The sequence below is a fragment of the Takifugu flavidus genome, chromosome 13 (genome assembly GCF_003711565.1).
Source record: "Takifugu flavidus isolate HTHZ2018 chromosome 13, ASM371156v2, whole genome shotgun sequence".
NCBI classification, from domain to species: domain Eukaryota; kingdom Metazoa; phylum Chordata; class Actinopteri; order Tetraodontiformes; family Tetraodontidae; genus Takifugu; species Takifugu flavidus.
In genome coordinates, this window is record NC_079532.1 from 13,999,115 (window position 1) to 14,017,132 (window position 18,018).

General features: G+C 42.1%; 1 protein-coding gene across 2 annotated transcripts; it reads left to right on the top strand.

The window, feature by feature from the left end:
• The first annotated feature begins 122 nt into the window (after positions 1-122).
• parvaa (parvin, alpha a) lies at positions 123-14,783 on the top strand. Of its 2 annotated transcripts, none has more exons than XM_057053265.1 (13): positions 123-424; positions 3,829-3,918; positions 4,036-4,106; positions 4,725-4,827; positions 4,970-5,110; positions 6,452-6,567; positions 6,661-6,719; positions 7,735-7,754; positions 7,846-7,907; positions 8,030-8,098; positions 8,263-8,364; positions 11,561-11,633; positions 11,815-14,783. In XM_057053265.1, exons 1-13 carry the CDS (start codon positions 289-291, stop codon positions 11,889-11,891), a joined length of 1,119 nt encoding a protein of 372 aa, XP_056909245.1. In that variant the 5' UTR covers positions 123-288; the 3' UTR covers positions 11,892-14,783. The 2 variants fall into 2 exon arrangements, with proteins under 2 accessions (XP_056909245.1, XP_056909247.1); XM_057053267.1 differs by lacking the exon at positions 123-424 and adding an exon at positions 1,811-2,033.
• The last annotated feature ends 3,235 nt before the right edge of the window (positions 14,784-18,018 follow it).

Consider the following 18,018-nt stretch of genomic DNA (forward strand, 5'->3'; position numbering starts at 1 on the left):
CACCAGAAAATGCGTAATAATGACAGCAGAATCGTGTCCTTGTCATTAATAAGTTCAGCAGCAGTAGCTGGAGCCTCTTCCTGGACGCCCCAGTGACCCCGCCCACTCTGGGAAGGGGGCGGGGCCACTCATTCCAGACAACTTCCACAGAAAATGTCTGGAATTCCGTTTCCGCTTTAGGGAGTGGACGCTGGGTTTGCTCTTACTTCACTAGACTTCTTGTGAATTTTTTTTATTCCACGCCAACTTCGCTTTTCGCACTAATTGCCCAGGATTGTGTTGGAAACGATGGCTTCTTCGCCTCAGAAGTCCCCCTCCTCGCCCAAGTCTCCGACACCCAAGTCTCCGTCCTCCAGAAAGAAAGATGACTCCTTCTTGGGAAAACTTGGTGGAACTTTGGCGAGACGGAAAAAAGCGAAAGAAGGTAAACCACTAACACAACCAACAGCTACATCTGACCAGTAAACGTGATGGTTTTCGACGTCGGGCGACAGAAACACGACACTTCCAAAACTTCCATAACTATTATGGCAGCCATTGAAGGATTAAACACCAAGTTTTAAACAGTTGCCATCATGAAGAAGCCCCAGACAGGCCGGCGTGTGTTGGATTGTGTGTTTTCATGGCTGCAGGCTGCGTCTGTATCCATGTAAGGCAGCGAGCTGCTTTCGGGAATGTGTGAGGAATGAGGCTGGAGGCGTCCACACCAGCCTCCATGTCCCCCCCACGGTATTGAACCAAGGCTGGGTCCTCTCTATGTCCTTCAGATACATGGATTTACCTCACCTGGACCGGTGCAAGCCCCCAACTATTTGAAATCGTCTACAAACCACAGAAAGCCTGTGTTATTTTGTCTCAGCTCTGTCTTCTCAATGCAAAGGACACCCACGCATTGTGTCTTGTTTTTCCTGCCTGCACCCTCTTTCATTTCTCTTTTCCCTACTTATGAATGAGCAACTCTAGGAGAGACGATTCCGTGCACACAGGAGCGTCCACAGGACGCTGCATTTCAAGGACGGTAAAGATAGTTTTGGTCAGTCCAAAAGTTTTCATCTCTGGGCATCAGTAACTGCTGCACGGATGCATGTGCAACATGTTTCTACCTGTGCCACAGGTGTCGTTAAGCCTAAACACACTACCGCACCTCGTCTGGGTTGTTTACATTCAGTCCTTGGACATGTGTGTCTCACAACAACCATAGATAAACGGGGACAGCATCCAAGCCGGTGTAACTGGGACAATGCCTGGACACACTGGACGCTGGACGAACCCACAAATTTAAGCAGTTACGTTCTGTCTCAGGTCAAACTTTTAAATAGAAAGGAAAGTAAGTGGTGCTCTGGAAACAACTGTCCTAAAATGTCTGTTTCTAAATGGGATACTCGGCAGGCCCCGGGGAGTTTAACGTTAACCGATCTAGGACGAGTTTTATCTCCGAGACAAAGGTCTCTGTTGATTGGATGACGGCTTTGTGTCATTTATAAAACTGCTCAACAGCTGAGCCCCATTTTATGTTGCCTTTTCCAGTAATGGACAAATCCAGAGGGGAACGTGCAGTGATGGGATGGAAAACGTGGGCTGCTCCTTCTTACGTTGTCCATTAATTAAATTTAAGCCTCTGTGACGTTTGCAGCAGTTGCTTGACGTGGCAGACAGAGAGGGGGGGCCGAACTGGAGAAATTAGAGGAAGAAATATTAAAGAGAAAGGAGGGGGGGTGGGAAGGGACGCACTAAAGGATGGGAGCGAGATCGTATGAGAGGATAACAGAAGGTCATTAGGTTTATTACGTACATCAGCACAAGCACCGGCCGTGTGCTACACAGAACGGAAGCAGAAACATCAATATAGGTCTCTTGTATGAAAAGAAGGTAGAATTAATGTTGCCATCAGGCAGCAGCTCGTAGTTGTGAGCGTAGCTTGTGGAGGATGAGCCGTAGGGGGAGGAAGATGTGGTCCTGCTAGCAAGAGGGAATGCTGGAGATCGGGGTCCACAGACGGGCAGACATGGGCTGTGGAGCGCTCTGCCCTCCAGGTAGGACGGCACAGGGTTTTTTCTTACTTCTGTGTCACAAATAAGACGTTCTCCTCAATGATAACTCCGTTGAGTGGCTTTTTAGTGATAAACACATTGATTTGACTGTTTTCTCCTGTTGATCTAATGTGGATAGCAGCCAAAAAAAACCCTGCTCATAAGAGTAAATCCAATCTGCATAAGATGTGACACTCATACAAAACACTCTATTTATTTCACATGTCTAAACTCTGAAATCAAATTCTTTCCTCGCCCTTTTATATTCCGTCACGTGCGCATTATCTGGTATTTTGTAATTATGATCATTTTCTTCAATCACACCCTCTGCATGTTTCTAAATATGCAATTAGATATGTAATTTTACAGATGATAGTTAATGTGTGCCAATTTTGTGACATTTTGTCAACACTTAATTTATTTAACTTTAATTTATTCTTCCAGCCTCAAATGGTGAATTTTAGGTGTCTTTTTCTATCTTTTGCGTCCTTTTGAAGTTTTGCTGAGTTTATCAAGACAATAAGACTTATTTTCATAACCCAAATTGTTCATCTCTGTTATATAAATACAATTAACATACCATGTTATTGACTTCCTCATTAAACACACAAGAGATGTTTTTACATTCCTGCTCCTTTTTTAAATAGCACAAGTGATAATTGCATTGATTTCCATGGCGCTAATTGGGACGGTGCTTTTATAGCTACACCATCAGCTGTCAAGTTGTCCATCTCTTCTTAATGCATGCGCTCTTGTTTAACCAGTGATCCATTGATCCATCAGTTGTGTCTGTTTTCCTCCTCATAGCCACAAAACAACACACACACAAATTAAATATATATACGTATACTGTACATACATATTTTGCTTCTCACAAATGAGCTAATTATGTCAACTCAATTGGTCGTTAGCCACTGTTAAAAAAACAAGACTTGCTGCGGCATCCCATGTTAAGCGCACAACACACCCATTTACTGAAGCTAGCTCCGTCTTTTCCCTGTTGGGAGACCCTTGGACTTGATTTCCTGACTGGAGGCTGGAGTGTGTCCAACATCCACAAACACAATCATTTAAACCTTCGATCATAAATTATTAAATTAACGTTTTTGTGACCACTTTATCCCATTCGGGTTCACGGGGAGGGTGCTGGGGCCGATCCCAGCAGGGTCCTACCATTTAGGGGTTTGGTGCCTTGCTCAGGAGTACCTGGGCAGTGCTCTGAAGGTTTAAGAACACCATCCATGTGTTTTCCACACCGGGGCTTGAACCGAGAACCCTCCGTTTCCCAACTAGTATATATCTCCCTCTGGTAATGTGATGCAATGTGGAGAGAAATGGGGTTTTTTTTGGTGATTTGCTGGAAATTTTCCATTGCCTTTGTGCTCCTGTGTCTTGATTAACGTACTGGGCTTTTATGAAGGCCGCTGAGAAGCAGGAAGTAACACCTGTCTGGTAAAATTACCCCAGCAGAGCGCCGTTAATGCGTAATTGACATCTGAAGTGACGTTTACATTTTAAAGGGTGCGGCCGTCTTGGTCTGGCCAGGCTACAGTGTGTGTTTAAATCAGTAAAATCAGTTGTCTGATCACGCTGTCCATTTCTCTTTTCTTTTTATGTTCCCCGTTTGACGAAATGCCCAGTGCCATTTTATGAAATTGCAAAAAAACGTCTTTTTAAAAAAAAGAATTTCCTTTTCCTTTTCACATGTTTGGGATATTTGAACTGTTGGGAGTGTTTTGATTTTAGGTCATGTATTATTATTGCTGTGGTCTGAAGCTTTGAAGCTTTTGTCTGGCAGTGTCTGAGCTTCAGGAGGAGGGCATCAACGCCATCAACCTCCCTCTCAGCCCGACCCACTACGAGCTCGATCCAGAGGACACCATGTTGGGTAATCTCTTACACGTGCCCGCTCTTTTGTTCATATTTACATGCTGGTTTTTATTTTACAATAAAACCTTTTGTAAGCCTGCAAGCTAACACGCGTGTTGGCTTTGTCATTTTAAAGAGGAAAATGAAGTGCGCACCATGGTCGATCCCAACTCCAAGAATGACCGCAAACTTCAGGAGCTCATGAAGGTAATTAAATGAATGACATGTTTATCGTTGGGATAGCAGACGGCTTTCTACTTGGACGTGCACAGTCTCCACTGATATGTGGTTTTAAGTGAATATGTCAAAGTAAAACCAGGAGCAACCAGATGTGTAGAACCGAATTTGTTCAACACTTCAGAACATTTTCATTATTTAATCAAGTCCTTGAAAGCTCTTCCTAACCCTTTTCCTTTTCATGTGGTGAACATTCTTCAAACAAATGTACAGTCATGTAAAATGTTCAGCTAAATTTGAGGAAAGGACAGAATTTTTTAGACAGAATCATTTCTCTGATAGAGATGCATTTGAGGTTAAGGTAGTTGACCATCTCCCATACAAGTCCTGGGTTCATTTAATATAATGGAACAGTAAATGTTCGCCTCACCCAACCGCTTCTTCGAATCGTACCGTCAGCGTTGTAAACGTGGCTCCACTGGAAGCAAAAGTCTGAAAAGCTGGGAGTCACTTAACTGTGAATGGCTGAATGTAACATTCCCTCCCTCTAACATTTTCAAACATCACCTTTTAAAAACATCTTGAAGTTGGGAAATACTGACCCAAGTTCCAGCTATCACCAAGTAGTGCTTTATTTTGACATTACAGGTGTTGATTGACTGGATAAATGACGTTCTAGTGGGGGAGAGAATCATTGTCAAGGATCTGGCTGAAGATCTGTATGATGGACAGGTCTTGCAAAAACTCTTTGGTAAGCTTGAAGCTACGGGGTACTTGTGAAATAAAGATCACCGAGTCCCCAGAGTAAACATGAATGTTTCATTACTGTTTGAAATAATGATGCGCAGCAGGTTCTGCAACATTAATCTTTGTTTCTGAATCTTGGGCTTCAGAAAAGCTGGAAGGTGAGAAACTGAATGTGGCCGAGGTGACCCAGTCGGAGATCGCCCAGAAACAGAAGCTGCAGACGGTTCTGGAACGCATCAACGACTCCCTTAAACTTTCCAGCAGGAACATTCGCTGGAACGTTGACTGTAAGGCCAGCTTCAGCCTTTTTTATATATATTTATCGAAGTGAAAAGCAACAATATTGTCAACTAATTTAAAAGGTGATGTGGCCCTTATAGATCAAAATCATTTGAAAGCAGCTTATAAAGACAAGTTTGAAGTGTTATTGGTAATTCATTTTTAAATATAGGAATAGGAGACATTTCATGGGTGTTGTTTGGTTTGTCTGTTGTATTATTATTTTGTTATTTCCTCCGCAGCCCTTGATCCCTGCTGGGCTGCTCTGAAACGCGAAAGAATTTTCACATCATGGGGACAGAAAGAGTGTTTATTATCCTCACTGCCGAGGCTGATGGAACTGTTGCTCACTGCAGCTTGTTATTACATGAAATGATGGCAGCAATCGAGTGCTTCCTTTACTTTCCCCACACTGTTAGCAGACCTCCGCGGTAAAACGCGGTGCGTGCATGAGTGGCTGAAGGGCAGAGGACGGAAGACATGCGGGACAGACGCAGGGAAGACAGGAGATCCTTTAATACTCTATGTAAAGCTTATTAGGTTGATTTCAGGCCTACATGAGTCAATAATCTTATATTGTGCTACGACCATAGAGCCTTGTGTTTATGAGTAAGATGTGGAAAAATCTAATGGAAGGAAACAGATTGGCAATGAGAAAAGGAATATTTTTGCCAAAGTAGTACATTTGAAAAACTAAGGGAATTAAGTTGAAATCATATTGTATTCTTAGATGGGCCCTCTGTTTGGCCTTGAAAAGTATTTTGATGAGATATCTTTGCAAATGCTAAAGAGCACAGTGGAATGTAATTGATTTTTGCAGGGGTTTTTATTTGAGCAGCTTGCTTTTAAATTGGTTCACTTTTGTTTGCCCTGACTTTCACCCCCCCCCCCCCCCGCATCTACAATAACTTATGTGAATCCTGTCATGCAGCAGGGATCTAATAGGTTTTATGAGGGCTTTTAGCTTTCTCTCTCTGATTTGCTATTAACCACGGCGTACAATCAAAGGCTTACTGCATACACTTAATTGATCCTTTTTGGTTGCAGTATCCCAAGATAAATCCAATTTATTCACATGGCTAGAGACATGTTGGACAGTATAGTGATTGAATTCAGTCTGTCTGCTTGACTTTTAAGGGTGTAGAGTGTGTGTCACGCTTCACCACAGCTCCTGTGTGCTTGTATTTGCCAATGGAATTGTGTCCCAGCCATATGATATAGTTAGCACCTAAAGATTTCTTCTCATTGTGTGTCACATTTTAAGATTTAAATAACCTGCCTTGCTTGCTGGACCTGTATAGTCTGTTCTATAATTCAGTTTGTGCCTCTGTGTGTTTTTTTCCTCTTAGCTGTTCATGCTAAGAGCATAGTTGCTATCCTGCATCTGCTCGTGGCTCTGTCACAACACTTCAGAGCACCAATTAGATTGCCAGACCATGTTTCCATCCAAGTTGTGGTTGTCCAGGTGGGTGTAACATGATGTTTATGCATGACGGACAGCTCTCTTTTGTTCGGTTGTCAGTTATGTCCGGTGCTCTTCTGTGTTTCAATTTTCTAGAAAAGAGAGGGCATCCTCCAGTCCCGACAAATTGAAGAGGAAATCACTGGCAACACGGAGTAAGCGCCCCTTCTATTCACTTTCCCTTCGTCATGTTGTTTGCGCTGGGCTTTAGTACAACCCGACGCATAATATTCCTCTCATTACATTCACATGATTTAAAGAAGGAAAAAAAGAAGAGATGGTCTTCATCCAATACTTGCATACTCCAATTTCTCTTTGCGAAAAGAGTTGTGCTATTAAACTATTAATAATAGCATTTGATCATGTTGGCATACTTGACTCGCACAAGCTTATTTTCCTCCCTTTGAGCCTGTCCTGCAGCCTGACGGCAGCAACCAGGGAGATAACAGCAGGGCCAAAGCACACAAGCATATTCATTTTGTCATGGTGGATGGATCCACTGTTAATAACACAACACACACTCGCACGGTCACAGTGGAGATGTGGTTATTACCTCTGTGTGAGAATCGCTGCCCGGACCTCCTTCCCTTTGCCATCACATATTAGACCATGACCACGTGTGAGCACTTTGTGTGTGTGTGCTTGCCATTTCTTGCTGGCCTGCCCACTGTGATATCTCTTCCTCTGGGATCCTCACACTCCAGTGCTCCCTCATCCCCCCCCCCTCCCCCCACCATCACACCACCCTTCCCACCGCAATAGACACAGACAAGCGGAGTCCTCCGTTCCTTTAAATCTTCATGTCGAGACAGCCACGTCTTCACTCATTGTATCACACCCCAGCAGTATTGTCGTGCCGTAGAGAGGACGGCATTGTGCTGTATTATGCCATCATTGTGAATGTTGGCCCAGTGAAGATATCCGGGTCATTTGAATACCCAAGGTTTACCTCTAGTTATTGTTAATCAAATTATGATGCCATGGCTGCATTGTATTGTCATTTCAGTGATTCAGACCTTCCAACACTCTGTTTTCTACAATGACGAACCCAGAAGCCATTGTGTCTTTATTTATTTATTTTGAATGGTCACGCCAGAATTGGTTAATATGCAGAAACTGCATCCGATCTGTTTGTCTCACGTGTTTTCCACTTTCTTTCCCCTCTCTCAGGGCTCTGTCCGGCAGACATGGTACGTCGTCAGGGCGGATGAGTACATGAAGCAATATTCTCCTCGGGGATGTTTAAGTAGTCCCACTGTTTTTGCATTTTGTCGTTGACAGAGCGCGATGCCTTCGACACCTTGTTCGATCACGCCCCGGATAAACTGAATGTTGTGAAAAAGGTAGTGTTGTTGTTTTAAAAAACAATACAAACATTCAAAGGGGTGAACACAGCAGGTGTCTGTAGTTCCTTCTAGCTTATGTATACGAGTTAATGCCATTTAATTGAACTCTTTTTCAACAGACATTGATTACATTTGTCAACAAGCATCTAAACAAGCTGAACCTTGAGGTGACTGAATTGGACACACAGGTAATTTCTGTTGCAAAACTGCTTCAAAATCCAGCTCAGTTGATCTATAAACCGACTTTGGGAGCTAATAATCTCCTCGTTACAGTGATGCTCTCCTTAATCACCCATAGTCACATACCTGGCCACTGTAAGTGTTCAAATTCCTGATCGTGCTGCTGTGACAGTTTGCAGATGGCGTCTATTTGGTGTTACTGATGGGACTGTTGGAAGGATACTTTGTGCCGCTCTACAACTTTTTCCTGACACCTGAGAATTTTGACCAAAAGGTAAATTTATCTAAAATATAGGTGAGGCCATTTTCCCATCATTAGTGTGGTGACAGGCTGCATCGACAGAATAACAGTAAAATATTAAAGGACATAATGAGTTGAATGGTGTCCTTCACTTTTTAGTGCACACAGACGCAGCTTCACGTGATACGATGGTTTTTATGATATAAAAGTGTTAGTTGACAAGTGTTGCTTCCATCAGGATGTTAAACATGGCAGTGTTTACTTCACAGCTCTGATTTATTCCCACCCTTGACAAAAGAAGCATAGTTAATAATTCAAGGCGTGCGATGTCCCCAGAAAAGGATTTTTAAAGCTACCTCCTCACACGAGTGCTGCGTTCACTCCACTGACTTTATTTACAGAAAAAGAAACATTATTCTCACCTTCCCACCTGTCTGAACTATATCTTCACACACTGGCTGCAGGTTTTTCAATTGCTGTTTCATTTTAAGAGATGATTAGATTTACAAGAGATTAGAGAGATTCTTGTAGTTTCTGCCAAATGTGTGAAGAAGGAAAAAAAAACTATATATATGTGTGTGTATAAGAGTATATATGCGTTTGGTTTATAGTTATTATTCATTGGCTTTTTGGTCGTAGTCGAAGTATCGATGGTATTATCAGTGTTATCATGTGTAGCGATGTGCATGTGCAGACTGCGCTCCTCTAGTGCGCTCATATTCACACACACACCATGCACACACACACCCTGTTTCCCCTGCATGTAACAGCACAATTTGGGAATACTTTCGAGCTGCAGATAAAGATAGTGTGAGCTGTGAAGCCCGTTACTGTGGCAACATCCCAAATTTAAACAAACACATTAAATACATCCAAAGTAATACAATGGCAAAAATTCCTCTCCTGTGTATTATTATAATCACAATAAAGGAGGGAAAAACACACCTAATGATGATCATGTAAAAAGAACTTTTCCAAAATAAAAGCATGTTGCGGATTTCCTCTTGATTCCAGATTTAGCAGCATCACCCACCTCCACTTTATGATGTAAATCACTGAGGTCAACCTTGGTTGTCTGAAATGTGCATTATAAAAAAGTTGATTTGGCTTGGGTTGTTAAAGATGATTTCAGAAAACTTTGAGCAGTTGAGAGAGTTGTGGGAAATATTAAGTGACACCATACATTTATGTCCTTTTTTCGCCATTGAGCAAGGTAAATTGGGGGAATTTTCTACCAGGGGATCTTCAATTATGTACCTGGGATTTTGGAAAACCTTTGTGCATTTCCACTGAAATTATCTGGAGAAAAATATTTTCCCCAACCCCCAAATTTCTCTGAAAAGGAGCCGTTGGCGGGCTAAGACTTTTGAGCTATCCCTTAATTCTTGAGGGTAATGACTGTATACTGAAGGACACTGGTGCCTAAAGCACAGCAGTAGCCTTTATTTAACTTCTACACGCTTAAGCTTGTTGGCACGTTGGTGTATTATGACTATATTTTTCAAAAAAAGAGAGATTTACAAAATATAGTCGCCGTATTGTGAGGAAAATGTGGAAAAATTGCAGTAGCTGAAATATTCTGCCAAGAAGTTTTAAGACTGAAAGAAAAAAGTCAAAAGAGTGCTAGAAAAAGGTCTGAAAATTGGTTATAAAGGGTTGGAAATCTGTGTGGAATAGGTACAGAAAATTGTGAAGGAAAAGGAGTTGAAATAGACATTTATTGGTCGTCCGGCAGTTAAAAATACAGAAAGTGTCTTCTTACAGCGTACTTTGAAATTGGTTTCAAAAATAGGCAAATACACTTTGACTAATATTTTGACTATTTTCCACCCTAATTTGGCATTTTTTTTCTTTCTCATGGAATGGTCCTAAATATGTGAGTTTGCATGTATGTTTTGTGTTTCCATATGGAAAATGCAGCAGGGATCATTTCACTGTGTCTTCCGCTGAGTAAATTCAGGCTGGAGCTAAATTTTGGGCGCGCGTAGGCACAGATTTGAAGAATCCTAAGAATATTATAAGCAGCTAAAGGACCGCAACAGTTGCCTTACCTCTTCACCATACATCATCAGGCTGATTGAATGAAGATTGCCAGGAAATTAAATTCTGGTAATAAAAGTTCCTGGAAATGTCGGTCGAAAAGAAGCTAATGATAATTGTTGCAATTGTGATATTGGAGAGAAAAAACTGTGGAATGCTCTTACCGGAAAGTTGCCGTTCTGCACAATACATGAACGTAAAACTTCTTCCTTATCTGAAACCCTTTTTCTTTGGGATGCATGAAAGACGGGGTTATGATCTATCTTCCATCCTGACCTATTGTTAAAGAAACACTGAATCGATACTCCATTTCTGAGGAGCCGTGTGCGCTTGGTCGTTTAAATGCCATCTGCTTCCCCAGAGCCCTTCCCCTTGCATAGCCATCTATGTCCTCTTCACTGGCCTCTGTTGTACTCTGGTATTTTGAACAGGCAATCTGCAAAGACACCACAGTAGCCTTTTGTTTGGGTCTTGGCCAGAACCCTCTGCCAAACCTCAGAGCAGAATGTGCTTGAGTGCTGCATTGTACACAGCTAAACACACAAATACACACACTCCTGGCCTGGAAAGCGGGCAGCAGACCCACAGCATCTGTAATCTCCTTTTGCACAGGGAAACACTGGAGTGGCTTATGGGCTCGCTGCTGTTCCTCCGTCCGTGTGTCTGTGTGCATCCAGGATATATGGAGGGTGATCTGCAGATGCAGCATAAGGGATGGCACTCGGCTCTCTGCTGCAGGCAATTCTTTTTTGATCGAAACAGATGCTAAATTTTACAGAATACGCCCTTCACGGTTTAAGCATGTTGGGTCCATCACATCAGGATAAACAGTCGCTCACAAATACAAAACGATGGCGTTTTTTAAAAAAACATTTAATCTTTTCTTATCTACCGATGGAAGTCTGACCCAGAGGAAACCGCTGTTATTACTGTCATAGTTGCAGAGATTAGACTGGCTCTGCTCCTTCTGTTTCTCGGAATGCAGCAGCATTTCCACCATGTCCTGAACGCAGTGGTGAGCGAGGCAGCAGAGTGTTTGAGCTGCTGCTGAAAGCTTAAGGTCCGACAGAAGAGTTGGAAGAGCTCAGCTTCTCTAACACCAAGGCTGAATGAGTTCCTCCCTCAATTGACAATTGTAAATCTGTCACTGATTTATTGGGCCTTAATAATCCCATAATGTGCCTTACAGGTCCACAACGTGTCCTTTGCATTTGAACTCATGCAGGACGGAGGCCTGGAGAGACCAAAGCCTCGACCAGAGGGTAAGACGCATCTTTAAACAAACACAGGCATGATTTTCCAGCCGACATGTTGTAATTAGGCAGCTAGGAGACCCATGCGCTGATGCTGGCGTCCTCATCACTGAGCAGTTAACACATTCAGTGTTATATTAATATTATTATATCTAATATTATCAACTTCCTCTTCTTTTTGTTTTTGTAGACATAGTGAACTGTGACCTGAAATCAACACTGCGCGTCCTCTACAACCTCTTCAGCAGGTACCGCAATTTTGACTGAGCACCACAAGGACAAATTCTGAAGCCAGTGTTTTTGTCTTTTATTGCCTTCTCATTATAGCAGAAAATGTTGTTATTGCACACATCACCTTCTGTCCCTCTTGAGATTTTCTTTTATTTACCGGAAAAAGATACTCGTTTTGTCACCCAAATTTCAATATTTATCTTTTAAATAGTCTTACTGATGCCTGAACTGAATAAAACGGCCGTGATTAATGTGTAATGAAGAGCTGACATGACAACCAAGATGTTTTAAAATAACTTTTGGGGGTTTTTTTTGTATTTATTGTACATTCTGGAAAGCTTGTTCTTACATTTCCACCTGCGTTATTCTCTTCTCTCTGCTTGCTTTGAACGTATCCTCCCTATCATGGATGCATGTGCGCTCCTTTTGTCCAAACACTACCAAATTCTTTTGGGACATTGAGACGAACAGCAGCCGTTCACTGTTTTTATGCTTCATGTCCTACTGTCTTATTTTTAAATGAGTTACACTGAATCGTAAACAGTTTTCTTTTCCATTTATTCATATTCATTAGACACTAGAACACTACAAATGCTTTAACTTTTTTGTACAAGATAAATAAATAGAATTAAAAAAAATATATATCCTCCAATCGTTCATCTTTCCTGGACCTCTACCAGACACCTGGGAGCTTTTAGCTGTTCCTAGCTGTTCCTAGCTGTTCCTAGCTGTTCCTAGCTGTTCCGAGCACAGCATCGTTGTTCCTGGGCTCTGCTAGAGCCACCCACACAACCAGGGTGTCACAGCCCCACACACACGATTCTCCACATCCAATAAATGTGTTTAATTAATATTTTCAGTTGGAATTAGAGGTGTTGACATTCCTCTCAGATGAACAGTTTTCTAACCAAACAAACTGGGTCGAAGGAAAAGTGAACCCCAAACATTCTCCTTTTCAACGATGTCATTGTGTAAAATAAACTTTCTAAATTGGAGTTGACCCCCAATCCACCACGCTGACCATCACTGGCCTGCTACACAAAGGATGAAGAGGCACGTTTACCTTCACACATTCCATAGCAGCTTTTGAGAGGAAATGAAAATGCGTGCATGTGTGTTGGTTGTGTTTGTCCATGTAAACAATCTAACGTCCTAACGCCTCCATTGGTTATATGTCTGGGTGATTGTCAAGGATTCGTTCATCCACAGTGGAAAACCCACAGCCTTGATATGTACAGTGTGTCAGTTAAGGGCCGGGAAGCACTTTCCACCCGTAATGGTATCTGGGGAGACTTGCGCTCTCAAATACTTTCATGTTGGGTGCAACAGATTGTGAGGGATGTGCAACCATCTTCTGATCATTTGCTCTCCTGTGCTGCCTCGTCTAGGGAACAATCGAGCTGCTCCAGTTATTACTGTTACATTATTGTTATTGCATTATTGTTACATTGTCCTTCAGGCGCGCGGGGACGTGTTCCTCTGATTGAAGACACCACAGTAATGGAGAGCTGCTGCGTGCATGACAGTTGGTTTAAAATGTGTCATCTGTCTTGAGAGTTAATGTTATTCTTGGCTGAATAGATTTAGCCTCAACATAGCTGGGTTTTGTTTGCTATTTCTGGTTTTACTGAAAGGAAATTATTAAAGTCATGCATTGTTTAAAAAAAAAAAAAAAAAAAAAAGCTGAATTAGCATATTTTATTTTTTTAAATCTGCTACATAATGTGGTGAAACTACACTGTATATTTACATAAAATTTTTTTTACTCCGCATTATAGTTCAGACGTAAACTCTAATCTATCACCTGATTCAAATTGAGCTTTTTTTATGGGAAAAATTAGAAATGTTGGAAAAATAATAACAATGAACACATTTTCTCATATTTCCAAAATACCCACAGTCATAACAATACAACCCATTGAAAGCCCAAAGCAGAAGAAAAAAGTATTTCCCATTAATATAATAAATACATATAACCTTCAGAAATGTTCACACAATCACTGCGCAGCATTGACTGAATCATCATTTTCAAAAAATAATTCAGTCCTTTGAAGTTCTATAACCAACTTCTATGACCAAAATCACCATCATTTTCAGACAAGTTGGCCACAAAGAGAAGCTGATTGGTCCAGCCGACACTCCTGGAAGGCACCAGTGTTACACCAGCTCCTGCTATGGATGCCACTGACCTCTGACCTCTTTACAAATTGGCCCAAGAGAAATGGACGTTTTCCTTATGGGGATCAATAATATATCACATTATTATATTATGGGGCTTCAGCTGAAGGGCTCAGTCATATAGGGCAATGATGTTTTGCTGATCCTCCACTTGGGTAATATTACAGATTAGAGCAGGAATGCTTCATCACTCAAACGTATTAAGGTAGTGTTATTTGCCTCCAGTCTTACCTTATATTCATTATAAACTCAACGCCATGTAGATGCAAGATCTCCCTTATCCATACTGGACTAACAGAGGCTGTTATTAAGTCATACAAATCTCATTTACATTCGTTATTCTGCAGTTAGGAATTTTACAAAATAACTCAAGGTGGGAAAACAAGATGTTTTAGGTAATGCGTGGTTGCTCCTTTGCTTTGAGACTGGTTTAGTTCAATAGCATGAAGAAAATGACCCAAATTCTGAATCTTTTCTGTGTTTGCCAGTTAAAGAGACGAAGGGGACCCTATAGGCTGCAGAGTCCTGAATGCAATTGTTTGCACTAAGCTGGGAAAGTGAAGCTTAAAGGGAACCACTCATGATCCAAAGTACACCATATCATGTGTCCCGTCATATGATGACTTCTGTCAGAGGCTGAGATGGTTGAATTTTCAAGTGTAGACATCAATGCTCTACCTGCATATGCCAAAGCACAAGGACAGAAATGAAATATTTTTGATGACTAAATTAAAGCAAACCTAATCTGAAGATGACTGACAAACCCGCAGCAACACTAAAGGCCTTGGAAAGCATCTGTAGGGTGAAAACTCAGCATTTGGTGATATCTGTGACCTCCTGAATCTCCACACTCATGGCTGTAAACTGGAATTCCTGGAATATGCAGCCAGTCCCTGTCCATCCTCCTCAATTCCAGACAGTTCTCTAATTTACAGTACATAAAATGCATCACCCCGCATTACTCAGTATGGGCACTAGAGCAAAGGTGTTTCTAACCTCTTCATTCATTCTCATTTCCTCTCTGAACAGCATGAATAGAGCTCATTGTGAAACCTGGGGCCCTGATCCTCAATCCTGTGATGGGCATCTTTTACATCTGCGTGACACTCACTCCACATGTTAAATAAATGTCAAAAATTCAAAAGGTAGCATATTAAAACCACAAAAGAAGTGGAGGACTGGGCACAAAACCCTGTATTCTAACGATGCCTTTCATCCACTGCTTTCCATTTTAATTTCTTTTTTTAATGCATAAATGTGTACGACTACTATCCATCTGTGCTGGAAGAAAAAAGCTAAACGGCACCACACAAATAAAAGTGTTTGTCATCCTGTGACAGGCTAACTCCACGTAAAAATTCTCTCAAGTAAAGAATGTAAAGGTGATGCTAACTAAAAGTAGCACATCTATCAGTTAAAAATTTACCACATGTTGAATTTCCCCTATAGGTTATTCATTTTGAGTCTATTTCAGAAAATCATGTTCATAATTGGGACTGTTATATAGCTTCGTTGCAAACGGGCCGATACATTTCAAGCATTTATTTCTTCAAATTTTGTTAGGTGTAGCTTACAGGAGATGACAAGCCTACATTTAGTATCTTGGGAAACTTAAATATTACTTTAGCCACAACAGCAACAAAATATGTCAGACTGCTGAGTATGAACACGTAGAGCATTCAGTACTTTATATCCCATAGTTCTGCACTGAGCCAAGGCTCGGTTTTCCACAGATCCACAAGGTGTTAATGTTCAAGGTTTTATCAAAAAATACAGTTCCTCATTAAAGTGCCCCTTCTTATGGTTTTTTTTTAAGTTAATGTGGAACATGGAGTGGTGGAATAGGCTTTAAGGGATATGAAACGGAGAGTCAAGGACAGTGTTGCATTCGGGAGATTTGCATGGAGCTTAGAGGGTTTTGTGTTGGAGAGTTACTTTTTGGCAGAGGCCATTCATCTTTACAATAGTATTTTTTTTCAATGTAATTTTGAAAAAAGGTTTAACACATAAATGTAAAATCATGCTAATTAGACACAAAAAGCTGAGATGGCCCCTCTTTAAATCCCTGAAACGTGGCAAACAGTGATGTAGAAGTAGAGGAGCAACAGGCAGAAAAAAGAAGTTAATGAAAATAAGGACAAACAAGGAGAGAAATCACATGATGAGGAGGCTTTGACAGTGAAGAGTTAATGGAGAACAATCAGAAGGAAGAGAAGAAGCACCAGAAAATACAGCAACAGATGGAAGAAGAGTCCTAACAAAAACATGGATTGAGGGGAAATAGAGGACCAGGAACTGGAGGGGAGCAATTGGAAATGGATGAAGAGTAGAGGAAGGAGATCAGGAGATCATTAGCACCTGTCTCAACGGCATTCAAATCAACAAGTTCCCAATCAGAAGCTCTGGGTAAACACTCATGTACATCACATGACGTGTGCTTGCTCCCTTGCATCTGAATCTGGCAGAGTGCTGGAGTACAAAGCTGTGAAATATGTACTGGGAAAAGCCATCATAAGAAACACTACAGAGAGAAGCTAGGCAGCTTCTTCTCTGCTATGGACTCTGAGCGGATGGGCCAAGGTCTGCAACACATCACAGACCACAGAACCATTACATCAGCTAAAGTGCATGAAGCACTGAGGAAGATCAACCCTAGAGGGCAGACAACATCCCTTGGGGGCCCTCAAATCATGTGCTAACGAGCTGGCCGAGGTTCTCACCTCCATTTTCAAACTCACTCAGCCTGATCATCGTTCCCCTGTGTTTGAAGACCACAACCATTGTTCCCCTTCCCAAGAAGCGCCCCTGCCACCTGCCTGAATACTGGCCAGTAGTGCTCATTCATCACAAAGTCTTTTGAGAGAGTGGTGTTGGTGCACATGCAGAGTAATTAACCGGACCCATTATACCACTGACAGTATGCCTATCGGCCACCACTAGTCTCTCTCCCACCTGAAAAATAAACACTCCTACATCAGGATACTCTTTGTAGACTAAAGCTTTGCCTTCAACGCGGTCATTCCCAACAAACTCACCCATAAACACTTGGTCTATACCCCACCCTCTCGGTCTGGCTTCCTCATTTGATCAAGGTCGGTGACAGAACTTCAGCCAGCATCATCGCAAACACTGGCACCTCACAAGAGTGCATCCTCAGCCCCAACCTCTACGTTCGTCCGCGACCGTGCTGCCTCCCACACAGGCAACATCTTCCTGAAGTTCATGGATGACTGTCAAGGTCATAACGGCTGACCCGAGGAAAGCGCCGGGTCTGTCGTCATGGTGTGATGTGAACAACTCTCACCTTCAACACAGACCAAACAAAGGAGATGATATTGGACTCGCAAAAGGAGAGGAGACCTCATCGGCCATTCTACATCCAGGAAGTTGAGATGGTGAGCAACTTTAGTTGAGAGTACACATCAGTGGACCTTTAACATCACACACCTGATCAAGAAGGCCCAACAACATAATTTTTCAGGAAGCTGGAGAAGGTGAGGATGTCATCAAAAAACTCAACTTTTACAGATTCATTGTCATGATCACCCTGACCGGCTGCAGCAAAACTGCAATGGACAGTTAAGGCCTGCAGAGAGTGGTGATGACTACTGAGAAGATCACCAGAACTCTGCAGAGCATCTACCAGCATAGAGTCCTCAGGAGAGCTGCCTCCATCCTTAGCTGCACCCCACCTCCTGCCAATACTGTCCACACTTCTACCCTTAGGTCAGAGCTACAGTGTGAGAAGCAGGATCAAGAAAGAAGAATGGTGTCCCACAAGGCTCCATTCTCTACCCAATGTTGCTCAACATCTACATTCAGGAACTGCCAGGAACAACCTCTACCAACAAAACTGCACAGACTACTTGACCATCATGCTATGATGGAGTTCCTGCAAGCCCTCAACTACCTTGGCGTACACGTGGATCGGACACTGTACTACAAGCAACACCTGGATGAAGTGAAGGCCAAGATTATAGCAAGG

Bases quoted from the DNA above. Each gene is read 5' to 3' on its own strand.
- parvaa (XM_057053265.1), top strand. From the start codon at position 289: ATGGCTTCTTCGCCTCAGAAGTCCCCCTCCTCGCCCAAGTCTCCGACA. The intron at 4,828-4,969 runs GTAAGCTTGAAG...CTTGGGCTTCAG, and splicing joins GGTCTTGCAAAAACTCTTTG to AAAAGCTGGAAGGTGAGAAA. The intron at 6,720-7,734 runs GTAAGCGCCCCT...CCCCTCTCTCAG, and splicing joins GAAATCACTGGCAACACGGA to GGCTCTGTCCGGCAGACATG.